This window comes from Cydia fagiglandana, chromosome 14 (genome assembly GCF_963556715.1).
Source record: "Cydia fagiglandana chromosome 14, ilCydFagi1.1, whole genome shotgun sequence".
Classification (NCBI taxonomy): domain Eukaryota; kingdom Metazoa; phylum Arthropoda; class Insecta; order Lepidoptera; family Tortricidae; genus Cydia; species Cydia fagiglandana.
The window spans coordinates 18,685,875-18,703,106 of record NC_085945.1 but is presented as its reverse complement, the minus strand read 5'-3'; the positions used below and the strand labels follow the sequence as shown (position 1 = coordinate 18,703,106).

Genomic DNA, 17,232 nt, shown 5'->3' with positions numbered 1-17,232 from the left:
TTATGTAAGCCCCCATTCGCACGACAGCTTTTACAACGCGTGTTAGAAAAGCGCTTGAATCTGTCCGCACTCTAAATTCGACTTAATGACCAAGCCTTAAAGTCGAAAATCCAACAACGCTTGATAAAAAGCGCCACCGCTGTCGTGTGAATACACACATGGTTATCCATTTGTGTCATTCAAACGCGCGTTGAAAAAGCTGCCGTGCGAATGGGGGCTTATATTAGCGAGATGTTTTGTAAACAATGCATTTGCGTTTCGTTTACCACATAAATAGATGCATTCTTTACGCCAAGTAGGTACAGTTCAGCATCAAAAGTTGCGGATCAAACAACGCGCCAAAAGTATTCTGTAACAGATAACAAAAAAAAACAAAAACACATAATAAAAAGACAAAAACAGATCATAAAAAGTGATGGTTCTATATGTAGAACAATGAAGATTGTAAAAGATATACTTTTGAACGAGACTTTTAGAAATGTATCTCTATATTTGGAAAAGTTATCCGGAATATCAGATACTTATGCTGACTGTACTATAGTGCTGGTAACCAAGTTTCTGAAGGTCCAAGATTACTTGCCCAGTTAAAAAAACTTGAATTCATACCTCGCTTGCGCCGAATAGATTAAAAAATGCTCTATGAAAAAAATTCAGAGGTTTTTAAATTGTGGATCTTGTCAGAGTTGGCTGTCTTCGAGGGTCCTCCTTAGTTAACTCTGCGTAGACTTTTCAGCGATTGTATCATGTCATATTTTCAAAGGAATTTGAATAGAATCAGAAAGTAAATAAAACACGCGTATTAAAAATAAGTAAGTATAATAAATGTAAAAGTAATATGTACAGCGAACTGCAAAATTGCATGAACACATAAACAACGATTTTATCCTTAACCTTTTCGACGCCACGTCTAACACAAAAGCTGTCACTCGGACGCCATGTCACCGAAGTGTCAAAACTGAAATTGAACTTTATGCATATGCACGTAGGTCTATGTCGCTCTGTGATCTGTGCCCGATTAATCCGTCTTTGGCGTTGGACTTGCAGTGCGGATATATCGGTCATTGGCGTCCAAAAGGTTAAAGTGTCGATGCAATTTAGCAGCTGGGTGTAGGAGTAAATGTAGGGAGCACTAGTCCTCGGGCGCGTGCGCCCGCGCCGCCATCAACGGCGCGCGCCCAGCGCTGACGACTTGGCGCGTTGGATCTTCTTCAGCAGAATCTGTAATACAAATGTGTCGCTTAACTTCAAACTCGGGTAAATCCATGGGACCCTCTCAGCAAATATCTACCCTATTACGTTTTCTTAATACCAAAATCGCATAATCTTGACAGATGGATTTACCCGAGTTTGAAATTAAGCGACTCAAATATCATAATATTAACCCCAAATAACCAAACCACAGAATAAAATAATAGTACTAGGTACAGAAGACTCACTCTAACAAAACGCGTTTGTTACGATCGGGACAGGTATGGCCGCTAGCTGGCGACAGCGGCTTTTGCCCAGCAGTGGGACACAACAGGCTTATAGCTAGCCACCAAAATTGGTGTGGAACGGATGTACTTTTTTTTGTACTTGTACTGGAAGAGATCCCTTAAAGGGATAAGTTCGCCTTTGTACTAATGACGAATGTTATTTTTCCTGTTTTGTTTTTGTTTTTGTACAATAAAGTGTTTTACTACTACTATTACTTTAAGCTACCTGTAGCAAAGCGACGAAATCGCGGAGTGAGCCACGCCTGACCAAACGCAATTCTGATTATGATTACGCCTGACATTTTTTATTAGCAAGCGATAAAATTAATTGGATGCTAAGAGAAAACTACTAGGCGTTACTATTATATAGCAGGGACTAGCCGAGATGACAATGGAACAGCGACAAACGCCAAACGAAAAGAAAAAATGTATCGGCATGGCATGATAGATCCTGCGAAAAATCAAATGACTATTGTCATTCATGATTTGTTTTGATTGGAGTGAATACTCACTGATTGTCACCATGGCTAGGCCCCGAGTAGTATGTAAGAAACAATTGATTTCGTATGTAATTGCAGAGTAATGCTAGAATTTCACTTAGGGATTTATTTTAGAATCTAACTTAGGCAATGTTTAACAAAATGAACTCTATTCCTATGATCGATAGAGTCTGTGCGGAAAGAGAAGAGTCGCGGAATATACTCGTACTGAGGGCCTACCGCGAACCACGTTTGACGTGTTGCCTTTCTGTCGCACTTGTGAATTCGTACGTAAGTGTGACAGTGAGGCAACACGTCGAACGTGGTTCGCGGTACCCTCTCTGGACCCTATACATTCCACGCCTCTTCTCTTTCCGCACAGACACTAGATATTGTTAGGGCGTTTTTGATTCTTTTCTGCAAATGCCTACGCTGCACGGGGGCAGTGTGGTCTCTCTCATGACTCAACTGGCGGTATGGGTCTATCTATATAAATAAAGTAATGAATATTTGCCAAAATAAACTCTATTACCAGATTGTCATGGTCGATTTTCTTTTGCATCTGTTTCCGCTGCACCGCCGCAGGGGGCAGCGGTCTCCTCGGCGGCTCAAAAGGCGGTATGGAAGACTTTGTCCTGTTCCTAGCCGTTAGTATTTTGTTGAGCAGGATGTGGTTGTGTCGCTCGATCTCGCGGAGACGGTCGTTGGTAAACGACATGTTGACTCGGCGGGTTGTTGGGACGAATTGTGAGCTGTAATGGTAAGAGTATAGGGTTTAGTTTACATTGTACCTTCTAAAGTAGATTCCAGGGCCGAATTCAAAATGTTATATCTTAAAGCTTTAACACACGCTCCATCCAAGTAAAATCACTACACCTTATAAAACAAAGTGTTTGTGTGTATGTTTGCGATAAACTCGAAAACTATTGAACGAATTTTCATGCGGTTTTCACCTATCAATAGAGTGATTCTTGAGGAAGGTTTAGGTGTATAATTTGTAAAGGTTTTGTGTAACCCGTGCTAAGCCGAGGCGGGTCGCTAGTATAAAATAGTTTGTAAAACAACTTTATCAGTAGAGAAAGGCGCGAAATTCAAATTTTCTATAGGAGGACAAGTAAGCTTACAATTTGTAATTTATTTTACTTATAATTTGTTGAATCAACATACCAAAGTAACAAGTAGTCTGAACGTGTAAGCAGTGATTATGAAAATCTACCCAGTATTTTTTTTTATTTATAAAATATTATTATTTTTTCTTTATAAAGACTAATGCAGATATTCTTTATCACATTTTTTTCAATGAATTATTTTTGTCTATCGTTTGTTTTATAGAATGAGACATATCACACTGACTATCCTGGGCATTTAGAGTTTTAAGAATAAGCCCTTTAGAAACTTACCCAGTACTAGTAGACCGACCAGACACTGTAGCCGGCTTACTGGACATGGAGGACCGGCTGTTAATCAGCTTCATCGCCAACTCATTCCCATTACTATTACTGCTCTTCGGAGACTCCGGCTCCAAATTCAACTCTTCATCCTCACTCTTATCCTCTTCAAACTCATCCGAGTAACCATCCGCTTCATTTTCATTAGCCTCGTCTCCGGAAGACTCATATACACATGTCTCGACACAAATGTTAGATGGCTGCTTATCCGGATTCACGATACAACCCATCTCCGAGAACTCTTTTGTCAACTCATCAACCTCGTTGTTGTTTTCTTCCGTGCACTTCTGTTTGGATTTGATCATTTTAGAATCACCGGACGAGTACTCTGTGTCTACAAAGTTTTTTTTTTTTTTCTCCATCTGTGCTGTACTAGGAAGCGTGCAAATACTGGCCAGTGGCTAAAAAGAAAAAAAGAACTAAATATAGTTGTAAAAATAAAGGTAAGGCTTAGCTTTTTGACTATTACTATAGTTCGTTTTTTTTAGCATTAGAAAGAACTTCGCAGAAGTAAGCGTGTGGTTCCAAATCCGGCAATTTTAGCGGTAATAATTCGAAGTAAATTATATGTATTGACCGTGCTACATTAGATAATTCAATCATTATTAACAATTAAAGAGCCTGATAAAAACTGTACGCTTACTTCTGTGGAGTTCTTTCTAATGCTAAAAAAAACGAACTATACATACTTTTATTTAAATAGAAGTGATTCTTCCATAGTAATTCACGATTTGTTTACATATTCCTTAGCCCGATTTGTGAGGCCAACATAAACTATAAATACGTAGAAAATACAAGAAGAAAGAAGTGCTACTTACTTAATAGATACTTAATTGCATAAAAGTACTGCACCAACTATACGAACTTGCGGTATAAGCACTACTTAAGTTTATTCTAAATAACAACTGGATACAAATATACGAGTGTAGGAACTAGAGAAACACAAAACATTATCAGTTAAACAGTACAAAAGAGTAGAATACGTCGAAATGTGACAACTAAATAACTTGACACAACATTTTGTTTTAAGAAGCTTACAGGTCTAATTTTTGGCTATTAACTGCCAGACAGTATGACGCTATCGTATATTTTGGTCCCCAGCTCAGATTTTACAGTATTACTGTAATTAATATCTTGTAAATGTTTGTAGTCTAAAAATCAATAATTGTACTTGACAACAAGCAAACAAAAATCGCGCCGTTTCTTAGGTATGAAATGACAGCTACTGAAACGTTTCTTTTTTTTTTTTAACAATTATGGCCTGGATGCGAGTTCTTTAAGCCACTGAAACGTTTCGTTACGCGTTATTGTTTCTTACAAAGTTACACCTTACACCAAGTTTACACTGCCTTCAACAGCTTCACATCTTGAAGTATTTAGTTGTCGAGCTAGTTTCTGTAACTTTATTACTTTTGGTAGCTAACATTAGTTTAGGCAAAACAAGTTTTGAGATAGATTTTTTTATTACATGAATTGGAAAAAGACCGGTAGTTGGTCGTGAAAAAACGCCCCTGAATGCTTTTGACATTGACATTTCACACAAAAGAAAAGGTCGTACAGGTTCTGTTCTACAATAATGATTTTTTGATAATATCCTTTGAGATTAGTTAGAAGTTTATAATTTAGTTATAGAAATGGTTACTATAATAAAGAACCAATTATTAAAACATCTCTCAAGGTATGTACATGTTTATTTGACTGTTAAAACAAGCTAAACATCGTTGGTAATAATTGAATTAAAATGTATCAGTGATAGGAATGCTGTAGTTTCATGCTGTTGTTTATGAAAATGTGTTTATAACTTTACTGTTATATTTTAAGGTCTGTAATAGGTAAAGCTAGCCTATAATTTAGTAGACAAAAGAGTTATTATACCTGTGTATATTATGTCGAGTATAGGTGTGGGGAATCCCATAGTCTGCCAAACTTAAAATAATAACAACTAGTCATGATACCTGAAAAACAACTCATTGTATTATAATTAGACTCAGAAATAAAGACTATAATTTTACAAAAACTAATTCTCATCATGATTACAATTTCTTTTGTTGATTTTCTGCTACACAAGTTTTGATTAGAGGTTTCTAATAAGAAATTTTTATTTGTGTTTGATTTTTAATTTATTAATTAATTTCTCATACTTATGCCTCTCAGGTGTTATGAGGAAAATGTTAATAAATATTTTCATTGTGTAGTATCAATTTATACCACAAACCAACCTTGTGCATCATATAATACTACAAGTACAACTCATTCATGTAATGCACCTTCAATTTGTAAAATAGGAGCATAACATGAATCAACCAATTATGTTTAAATCAAGTAACCTTGACTGAACACACATGATTGGCTATACAGTCTTTAGTGCAAAGCATCTCAGTAATTCTTGCCTTAATGTAACCAAACAAAGCTGCTTTTGGAAGGGCATGTTTTTCAGTTTTTTATAATAGTGCAGACTGCAAAATTGTTTACAAGGAAGTATCTTGACTGTTAGCCAAGTTTTTTTCATATATGTCAAAATGTTTTTAAACTGATTATTAATTATTCACAATGCGAACCAAATTTAATGAAAGTTGTTTAGGCTTCTTTGATAAACTAAGGCTAGGACTGTCACAGCTTCAAAACAGTATAAATTTAGAAATGTTTATTTTTTTATAAATGAGATGATGACTAAAATGTGTTAAATATTTAAATCTTAAATAAAAATGTAATTTTTTTTCTACAGGTTTACAAAGAATCTATCACCCGAGCAGATATCCCTATCCGCGCTCCGAGGCTCCGGCGAGCTGCAAGACCTGACCCTCGATGAGGATCTGCTGACAGACTTGCTGGAGTTGCCGGGATGGCTGCGGCTGACGTCGGCTTCCTGCAACAAAGCTACCTTCCGGATACAGTGGACGAAGCTGAAGACAGTGCCTATTGTGCTGGTGAGTCATACAGTTGTATATTCTACTTATATTAAAAGTTAATATTTGTAGTTTAAAAGTAATATTCCATAGTGAAACGTTTTTTGCGAGAGTAGCGTTGGTATGTTATTGTTATTGACATTATTGTATTAACATATTTTACAAGATTTTTCGGGTATGTGACGTTTTTTCTTAACAGTTCTGATAAAGCTAAACTGTCGATATTATAGCTCCTATTGTGTCACATCGTCGACAAATTCGATCTTTGTGGTATGCAAAAGACTGTTGGTTGGTATCAAACTAAGCAGTACTAAAAATATATATTTTTTGGTAAAAAAAACAGCTTATAAAACTTAACGCAGTTTGAATTTGTACGAGTATGTGGGATTATTGCAAAATATGCTTTATGATAATAAGATATATGATTTAAACTAACCATGGTAACCAGTTGTCCCGAATTTGGAATTTGGCTATATTGCCTATATTTAAAAATCCAATTCAGGAAAAATTGGTTTCCCGAATTTTTGATAGCCCTGATAAATAAGAATTCAAATCTGCTAACCCTAGATAAGATGGTCATATTCATATGTCTATAGGTACAGTCAGCAGCAGGAGTTGCTAAGCGGGCGAGCTGTTCAAAATTACTTTGGCACGCTCTTATTATCTTAACGATAAAGTCGCGTCAAGATAATTTTGAACACCTCGCCCACTTCGCAACTTCTGCTGCTGACTGTATCTCTGATCGGAGCCGATCGAAACCTATCAAATTTAGCCAGCTATCGTCTAGTCTAATAATAAAACGTCTTTATTGCTTTTCATCCTAGCATTTTATGATCTGGAAAACTTTATAGTATTGGTCCTAACACAATGCCTTGAGTGACGCTAACAATCACAATTCAGACCACGTTTCTAGCTCGCGACTGACGTGCTGAAGTAATAGCGACTTTGGTTCACGATTATAAAGTTTAAATCTATTTAACACTTGACTAAAGCTTCATTATAGTTGCAAGTATGACTATCAGATTATCACATACAGTAAATATTTAGTATTGTTAGGCGTTGAAAAATAACTCTAAGATTAAACGTTTATTGTGTAGTTTTACACCAACTAAAAACTAAAGATAAGGAGCTATCTTTAAACGAAAACGTGTCAAACGTGTTTAAATACCTAACATATACATAAACATGTATATAAAAATGTGTTTTGCAGTTACTCAACATAACAATATGCTATTGTCTACAAGTCACATGATGACCTATTCGAAAAGTAATTAGTTTCGATATTCTTTTTTTTCTACACCATTTAAAAAAAATGTGTCGTTTTAACCGGGACTATTATTCCGTACACTTTTTATTCGCATTGAAATATCTCCTTGTCGAGGCGAAGGCGTGCGTATTTTTAGAATACCTAGTTATCTCCATCAAGATATTAAACTAGGATAATTATTCATTTGATAACGGTCCAGTGAACCGGTAAAGGTTGGCTATATTTAGGTTAGGCGTTGTCCTTTGAAAACGTAGCTTGATCTTGAGGACTGACTAGGGCATGCAGTACCGGTCCCGGTACCAAGAATTTCATTTCCCGGTTCTGGGCATGGCCGGAACCGGGATTCCCGGTTCTTCCCGGTTCTCAAGGCATCTTTTGATTACTTTTAAGAAATTGTTTCTGTTAGCGTACAATCTTTATGAATGACTTATTTTCATATAAATAATTGCATAAGAATTAATAAATGACTTATTTTATTATAAACAAACACTTAGTTGGCGTTCCAACCTATTTTACGAAATTAACCGGCACACATTGGCTCCGCCTGGGCCGAGCCGCATGGCCGTAGCGTAGTCGATGCACTCAGCACTATATGACGGCGCGGCCTGCCTTCACGAATGCCTACTTTACTAGGTTAATTTATCGGGTTATTTGGGTCCCCCGTTTCATAGCACCATTATTAAATGTTATATAATGTCCCGAGCTAAAGTACTAATACATTACTACTATTGAAATGGGAATAAATAGTCATACGATGAGAACCGGGAAGTACCGGTACCGGGTCTTCAGTACCGGTTCTTTTGATACCATAAAATTCCCGGGAATTCCCGGGAATATGAGAACCGGGAATTCCCGGGAGCATGCCCTAGGACTGACTGAGTTAGACGGAGTCATGGAATTTGACACCTTTGTCTGTCTATACGTTAAGCGTTCTCCACGATTGTTATGCCTTTTAGTGTTCTAGCTAAATTGGTTGTTCAATACTTGCCCCATGGAATGTCCAATTTAGCTAGACTGAAACTCTAGGTCCATGGGGTCTCAGCGTGCACAAGTTGTTCGCAGAGATCGCGAAGCGTCTGGTTGACGTAATTGGGGACCGAAGAGCTGGCGGCTACCTCGCACAACGTACGAGTATCAGAATTGCGATACAGCGAGGAAATGCCACCGGCATCCTTGGTACAATGCCTTGAGGGTTTGTGAATATATGATTTAGCTAGAACCCTAAATGGCTCAAGAATCACAGAGCGTGACTGCACGGAATATCATTTGGTATTAAACAAACGGTTTTCGCTGAACTAATACCAATAAAGCCCAGCTTCCCCTCTGGATTGGAAGGCCATGATGGCAGTAGCTTTCTTAATTGTAGTGCCCGTGCTAATTCTTGATATTAGGTTACGGAGCCGAGAGGTAGTACAGTCGACGCCAAAGAGATCTTTACGACTAACGTTACAAAAAATTATTTACACGACTTTATTGTCATAGCATTTAGGTCGTGTAAACATTTTTTTGTTACTTTGGCTGTAAATTTCTCTTTGACGTCGACTGTACAAAATGTTGTGGCTGTATTTTTTTAGCTGAGGTGGGAATGGCAAGGAATCCTCGGTTTATTCTCCCTGCGTTACTTAGTCAAACATGGGGTATCACATTTCAATGGCCTTTTGTACACGTTATCTTATCTTGTTGGTAATAAATCTCGTTCGGAACGAGCGTTCCGAATAATATGGAATTGAGACTCCGAAAAAAAAAAACACCAATAGAAATTATAAATATGGAATTCTTCGACTGCGACATACCTACTGCGCATGTGTGTAGTATTTTGTATTTCTGGTATAGATATTAAAATATTGAGATTTTTTAATACCCCGGTTTCTCATGTCTCAAGTCATTTTGAAATTATAGTTTTGCAACTGATCTAAATCTTTCTAACACCATCGCAATTAATATGAAGGTAAACATTATACCATCATCCAAATTGTATACTAAACTATTAGTAAACTATACCGAGAGTCCTCAAACAGTCTCTATCCGTTCAGAAACGTATGCCTCTACTCATAAAAGCCATTACCCTCGATAGAACAAATACAAACCAATATCTGTATTTACATTGCTTTGATAAACTTTAGCGTCCTACAAAAGGGCCTAATAACACATTTTTCGAACAATTATAAGCCCTTTTAAAACTCAACATTTCCATTTCGTCGTTATCTAGATATTATTATGTTAATGAATGTGATGTTAGTTCGTTGTGTTAATTAAGTGCAAATTTGTTTTAATTTAATTATAACAAATGTGTTACATGAAAAGTAAGTGGTTCAGTAGCTTGTGGTAAATGAAGTAGGCACCTAGTAATCGTTGGTAGTTTTTACCCACTGATTTAAACTTGTCTTTCGTCGTCGCGCTATTGACATTACAAATTATTTTAAGCAATTGAAGAGCGTTATTGATGATAAGAGCTGTGTTCTAAGGCTTTGAAAGAGCATGGTTTCCAGTTAAATCTCACTTCTTTTTACTAGCAAAACCGTCAACGAACTTGGAACAGACTTGGAATTTTTTCACATTAATATTTTTGATGCGATTTTATTTACTATAGAGATCGTTCCCACATTGATCTGTCAATATAACAACAATAACTACAATTGCTATTTTCGACAGTTAGCAGCTTATTAAATCTGTCTCGGTAATAGCTCCTGCTACCTTATAAATACGAACCCTAAAATACTCCATAAAACGCAGTAATAGAATTATAAATTCATTCCGTCCCGTGCTGCTAATTCTATGCAAACTCGGCTTAAAATAAACATTAAATGCAAAATTGCTAACCATGTTACCGCTTGTTTGCATTAGAGCTATGAATATACGAGGGATGTTATATGTTATGATATTACCTGCATGTAGACGAATGCCAAATGTATTATTATGAAACCGAAACCGTCCCTCTTTACCTTTCGAGTGTGAATTTTCTTTGTGTAGGTGCAGTTTATCTTACTGAGCGAAAAACCTAATAAAAGCAAAAAAAATGGTCGTATTTCCTCGCTGAGTGGTTGTGCGAAACACCGGCCAGCCCTCTGGTTGCCAGAAGCTTCTAGTAGACGTGCCGACAAATACATATTTATACAGCTGACGAGCACTTGTGTACCTATAGTTGATTTTCTATGTATATGTAAACTTAAATAAAAGTCGTAAACGTTAGGAAAACGACTAAGGCGTCCAGTGACGAGCACAAATATCGAACATGCGAGTTGCGTCTTTACTCTTCGGCTGTCTTCGCTAACGCCCTAACCCTAACCCGTATACCACCCGGGGCTAAAATCGTACTTGTAACCAAAAAAAAACCGGGGATACGGACTGTTTGTCATATAAACTTCAGTGTTGATAAGTTATTTATGAAGTTGGACTTATAGTACAATTTATAAAGGTACTTACTCGCCTCTGAAGGGGCCCACTGATTAACAGTCCGCCGGACGGTATTGGCCTACCAGTTAAATCAAAATTTTGACAGCTCCGAACAACTTACAGGCCGATACCGTCCGGCGGATTGTTAATCAGTGGGCCCCTTCAGAAGTGAGTAAGTACCTTTATAAATTATACTATAAGTCCAACTTCATAAATAAATTATCAACACTGATGTTTATATTACGAACAGTACCTAACCTGTTCAGTGGGCCCCTTGACGAACAGCGTTGGACGTAGGTACTTATCGATTATTCATATATTAATTGTTTGAGTGCAGTTTGCTACCACTGATAAACACCGCGGTTAAACTAGTTTAAAGTGTAATAAATGTTATGAGTGTTATAAACGCATACGCGCCACTTGTATCATGACACTAACCCGGAGTTAACCGATTAAACCTGGAGTTACCATGGTTACCAATTTGACAGTGGGTTAACGTTTTAACCGCTTAACCTCGGGTTAGTAGGATGGTGGAAGTGGCCCTAAACCGATCGTTCATTAATTGTGAAGTATAACATATTAAACATATAGTAGCGCCAAATAAAACAGGTGTAGAAATTGAATAATTTTACGGTTTAGACTCACTTGTTTTTAGTCACTCGCGCGAATGTTAGTAGGTATGTCTCACAACAGTTTAAATTCGATTAGGTGTAGAAATGTTATGTCAGTACGGTGTGAACAGGCTTTAACCCTCCCCTGATGGGTTGGCAGGAATAGTGCAGCCATCCCATCACGCAAAATAGGCGCAATAATAGACGTCGAGTTGCGGAAAACAAGCCCGCGATAACCTATAACCTATAACCCTCCCCTGATTTCCCCGGAGCCCTATTAGCGCCTCATGATTCCTCCAACTCTGAATTCATTACTTGATGAGAAATTAACCTGAAGTTATTTCGTTTTCCACTTGCGCGCTTTGGCTTTCGGGGGGAATTTATAATTGAATCAAATATACAAATGTACTTCCGGGACTACGAGTATATACGAGTGAATGAATCTAATTTACAATTGTAGTTTCTAATGCGCTATTAGGCTTCGCTACTGAGTTTACATAATGTAATGTAGATAGACACTTTTTCGCGGTACCTACCGAAAAACTTTATAGTAGGTACCCATGGCGCTGTGTATTGTACACTCTATTAAGCTCTCTTTTGTACGTGGCAGATAATAAAGTGAGTTCGGATTCATCATCATCATCATCTCAGCCATAAGACGTCCACTACTGAACATAGGCCTCCCCCTTGGACCTCCATTCGTACCGGTTGGAAGCGACCCGCATCCAGCGTCCTTCGGAGACCTTAACAAGGTCGTCTGTCCATCTTGTGGGTGGATGTCCTACGCTGCGCTTGCTAGTCCGTGGTCTCCACTCGAGCAGTTTTTGACCCCATCGGCCATCTTCTCTGCCCGCCCATTGCCACTTTAGCTTGCTAATCCGGTGGGATACGTCGGTGACTTTAGTTCGTCTACGGATTTTTGATTCGATCACGCAGAGAAACTCCGAGCATGATGATCATACCCCGGCCGGCGAGAGCAAAAATGCGTCTGCTCCTAGTGCTTAATTAAATATCGACTATTCTATCGACATATGGATGTCGATAGAATAGTCGACTTTTAATTAAGCACAATTTTTTTTTAAACTGAGCCATTAGTATTTGTTATTTATTTCAACTTGATACCTCCACGCGTTTCTAAGAATAACCCTAAAACAATTTTCTATCAACATAAAATTATTATTATTATAAAGTTATTCACAATAAGTATCAGAATGTGTTGAAGAAGAAAGTTGGCATTTTAACTTTAAACAATTTAAATAAATTGATATCTGGCAGAGAAGTGGACCTACCTAATACAGAACAAATTCATAATCACTATGAATTATTTCGTTTTGCTCCGATTACTATGTACAGTAGATTTAGAACGGTCCTTTAGTTGGATGAAATGGATTTTATCGGCAAGGCGAAGGAGTTTAAAATCAGAAAATTTAGAAAAAATGCTAATTGTATATTACGAAAATTACATAAAATACTGAATAAATACAAACACTTGGTTTTAATTTTGTTTACAACAATAATTAATACTTCTGCATATCATAACGGTGGTCCAGTACATCGTGTTGTTTTTATCGACATCGACCAAAGTGTGTGTCCTCGCACTATTAAGCTGTCAACGCATTTTTGCTCTCGCCGGCCGGGGTATGATGATGATGCAAGATGAGTTCGGATTGCTCAGTCTTATACCTAACCTGTCCAATCGAACTGTAATTTTAGCACAAAACCAAGTATAGGTATCTTCTGGGAATTAAGTTAATAAAAAGTTTTTTTTTTCAGAAACTAGATGAGGTCCGGATAGCCTTAGAAGTATGTACGGAACCCAGAGTAATGAATCCCGGCGCTGCGGGTGCCATGCCTGCAGCTGGCAAATACAGCTACATTCATAAGGTACGTACCTACGACACAGAATAAATAATAGTACTAGGTACAGAAGACTCACTCTCTAACAAAAAGCGTCTGTTACGATCAGGACAGATATGGCCGCTAGGTGGGACAGCGCCACGCGCGGCTTATGGCTATAGCCACCAACATTGGTATGGGATGGATGTACTTGTGCAAAGCTACCTGTTGCAAAGCGACGAAATCGCGGAGTGAGCCACGCCTGCCTTCGACCACATAATTAGGAGCTCTCTTATACGCCGGGTGGCTTAGCCGTTTTTGCTATACATCGTACATCGATAAATACCAAACCCTTGTGCATTCGCCATCAGATATATCGGAGCGGCCGAGGTTATCAAAAGAATCTGAACACGCACTCTAACGCCGTGACAATAGAGGCGTATTCAGATATTTGTAAGCGCCTTGGCTGCTCCGATATATCTGATGGCGAGATGCTACGAAATGTTACGTGATTGTTTCCATACTCCGTTTGTGAGGACTACGGGGTGTGTTCAGTGGCGTGCACTTCATAAAGGCAAAAAGGCACTGCCTACCCTACTATAATTCCGATGTCTATCCTCTTAAACTACTTAATTTATTTATACTTGATCGTACTATCAGTAATCGATAATATCGATATAACTTAAAACATTCATTTCATTTTTTTTCATTTTCATTTATTCACCATAAAGTAATATGTGCATTACATGGTATGTCGTTACAGGCAATCGAATACTTAAATTAAGTACAATACATTACAATAAATAGAAATTAATATAAAAGCAATTGTTGTTAATCAAAATAATTATAAAATTTCCCTTCAATAGCCTATTTAACATTATGCAAAGTTATTCATGTCAATATTACAGTTTAAATATTCGGTCACAGAGTAGAAGGCACGCTTCCTGAAATAATTAGATATTTTATTTCTAAAACTATGTATTGGCAGGTTAGTTATTTCCAATGGCAGTTTATTGAACATTTTGATCTTTAAGTAAACACCCTGTTTTTGACATTTTTTAAGCCGCACCTTTGGTAAAAGCAATTTGTGCTTGGATCGCGTGTTATAATTGTGTATATCAGATAATTTTAGAAGAGAGTCCGCTTGTTTGTGAATTTCTAGCAAGGAATTATAGATAAATAACGAGATTACCGTCATTATGCCTAGTTTTCCAAAGAGAGGTTTGGCTGAGTCCCGTCGGTTGACACCGCACATGATCCTCATCGAACGCTTCTGTAGTACTAGTACTTTTTGAATATCCGATGCATTGCCCCATATAGTTATTGCGTAATTTAGTAAGGATTGAATATACGCATAGTAGACCATCTTTAAAGTTCCTGAATTTATTAGAGGTTTGAGTTTAAGTAACGCAAAATTTGCCGAAGAGAGTTTGCTACAAAGTTTCTGTATGTGATCTTTATGTGTTAATTTATTATCTATTATATATCCTAAAAACTTATTGCAATCTTGATACTTAAGAGTAGATGGGTTTTTGTCTATTCGAGAATTTGTTCTATATTTAACATTTATGGTCTTGTCGGTATTCAGTACTATCCCGTTTGCCTGGAACCAGTTCTGTAGGCTACGTTGGATTTGTATCAGCTCTTCCTCCATTAAGTTGACTTTCGCGTGCCTCACTCCCACGTGAGTGTCGTCAGCAAATAGAGTGACTTGTGCAAAGTCTGGAATATTTGATGGTAAATCGTTAACGTATATCAGGAATAACACAGGGCCCAGAATCGAACCCTGTGGTATTCCGACATCATTGTTTTTAAATTCCGATTTGCTTGATCCAACCTGCACGATTTGACTACGTTCTTTCATGTACGATGACATTATATCTAAAGCTGTTCCATTAAAGCCGTTGTTAAAGGCAAAACCTGGGCCTTGGGGTCCAAATAAGTAAATTAATAGAATTAAAATAGAAAATGTACGTAGGAAACGAAAGATATATTTTCCAAGAAGACAGTTGACAATATTGACATAAACTTTTTAATGTTGGGATAAAAACTCCATTCTGCAACATATTCCGCCAACATAAAATAACATAACTAGGTACAAATTAATACCTTATTAAATATTAAACTACATTTCACATTAGCTCCCTTGTATACTTCAATATCTAGAGCGGACTGTAATCTTTTAAGGTTTGTGAAATTGAAATTAATATAACTCTTACTAATAACTTAATAAGTTTACAAGATTGCTATGAAAGTAGTTATGAAACAGTATGTAACAAACATAAGATAAGACACATTTCATATAACTAAATAAACATCTTATACATTAGATGCACCCAGCATCAACACATAGTACATGACTACCTACTTACAGTTATAAATTAAGTATCAATACAATTCAGTAGGATATTAGCCATAATAGTTAACTAAAATATTAAAATACCATATAATAACATTTTGAAACACTACCTATTCATCTAAAGGTATAGCTGAAGTTCTAAGGTCCCGTTTTCTAAGGGGACCTTGCACTTTGGAGACAAAGCAAACCGCTTGGAACAGATGTTCCTGAGGGTGATCTGAGCCGATTAAGCCCGGTTGCCAAGAGGTTCCCCCCAGCAGGTGGGCAGGGGAGGGGGGGGTGAAATTGCCTCCGGCGCGCCTCACTCTAAGCTTTATATCTGCATACATCTCGCAACTATATCAAGTTTGGTGTCTTTTTCGTGTAATACGAGGATGAAGAATTCATTTCTGTGCCTAAATTTTACTCACCCATACAAAAAAATCGAGAAATTCAAAAATCAAAAAAAATCTTCTCACTTTTTTTTTCGAAAATCCTCTACAAAATTAAATATATGAGGATTATCTCTAGAAAAAAAATACCTGTGAATAGCCCAGTTATCATACTATATAGAATAGTAAACATGTCAAACATTTTTCGTTTATAAATCTGTAAAAAAAAATGTTTTGTGTCGCGCGGCGTACCGTGCTGAAGTAGGTACCTACTCGCATTTAGTTTAGGCACGCGTTCGCTTTAAAACTTTATTCTACATACGCAGGTAGGTACAGAAAGTAAATATTTAAAAAAAAGGGGATTAAAATACGATATATCTGAATATTGGATTATCCTATGCAGAATGAGTTGTCTACCTACTACATAGGGGGGCTACCGCCAATACCAAAAATCGTCAATTGCGGGCAAAAATGACAGCTATAACACATTTTCTTACCGCAAAGACAGACGTCATCGAGCGGCCCGTTCGAAAGACGATTATGGATCGAATATCGTTCCATAGACCTACCGCGAAACGGAATTTTCGGAGTTTTTGACAGCACGAAATTCGTAAAGAACTGTCAAAACACACGTTACCTCAAGAGCTAACGTTGTTATTTCGTTTATCACAGTGCTGCCAGATAACTCACCTTTCAGCTTTTTATCCCGTTTTTGTGGCAGTGAATCCGCCCAGTACTTTGCAATAATTTTGAATGTCCTCAGTTTTTGAGGACTGCTGCGGGATTATTAAATAGATATTTGAGGATTATGCTCGATCAACTCGCGGTTTCAAAGCAGTGCTCCTATTTTTTCAATTTCATGGCCTGGCAATTTCACAACTATCATAATCATGTATCATGCCCTTCGTGTATCTTATTAGTATAGTTGATTGTGCTGTGCTGAGTGAAATTGTACTGTTTGTTTGTGAATAACAGAAATGTTTCTGTCGCAAGAGAACCGGGCTGAAGAAACCTGGCAACAAGCCGCTCGTATTACTCATGGCCACAGACTAGCCGAGGCGTAGACGTGGCCTACGATGGAGCGAGC

At 37.4% G+C, this 17,232-nt stretch overlaps 3 protein-coding genes across 9 annotated transcripts in view; 1 reads left to right on the top strand and 2 right to left on the bottom strand.

The window, feature by feature from the left end:
- LOC134670912 (SWI/SNF-related matrix-associated actin-dependent regulator of chromatin subfamily E member 1-like) overlaps window positions 1-17,232 on the bottom strand; it is a 382,337-nt gene that overhangs the window by 218,930 nt on the left and 146,175 nt on the right. The window lies entirely within an intron of this gene.
- On the bottom strand, window positions 1,111-4,580 carry LOC134670577 (uncharacterized). Of its 2 annotated transcripts, none has more exons than XM_063528378.1 (4): window positions 4,221-4,580; window positions 3,355-3,803; window positions 2,487-2,706; window positions 1,111-1,218 (listed from the first exon to the last, which is right to left on the bottom strand). In XM_063528378.1, exons 2-4 carry the CDS (start codon window positions 3,762-3,764, stop codon window positions 1,162-1,164), a joined length of 687 nt encoding a protein of 228 aa, XP_063384448.1. In that variant the 5' UTR covers window positions 3,765-3,803; window positions 4,221-4,580; the 3' UTR covers window positions 1,111-1,161. The 2 variants fall into 2 exon arrangements, with proteins under 2 accessions (XP_063384448.1, XP_063384449.1); XM_063528379.1 differs by having other exon boundaries at window positions 4,441-4,580.
- LOC134670896 (bridge-like lipid transfer protein family member 3B) overlaps window positions 4,926-17,232 on the top strand; it is a 73,595-nt gene continuing 61,288 nt past the window's right edge. The window contains exons 1-3 of the mRNA XM_063528715.1: window positions 4,926-5,080; window positions 6,128-6,329; window positions 13,353-13,463. Of these exons, the coding sequence (XP_063384785.1) occupies window positions 5,037-5,080; window positions 6,128-6,329; window positions 13,353-13,463 (357 nt within the window). The 5' untranslated portion in view covers window positions 4,926-5,036. The remainder of the gene's footprint in view (window positions 5,081-6,127; window positions 6,330-13,352; window positions 13,464-17,232) is intronic.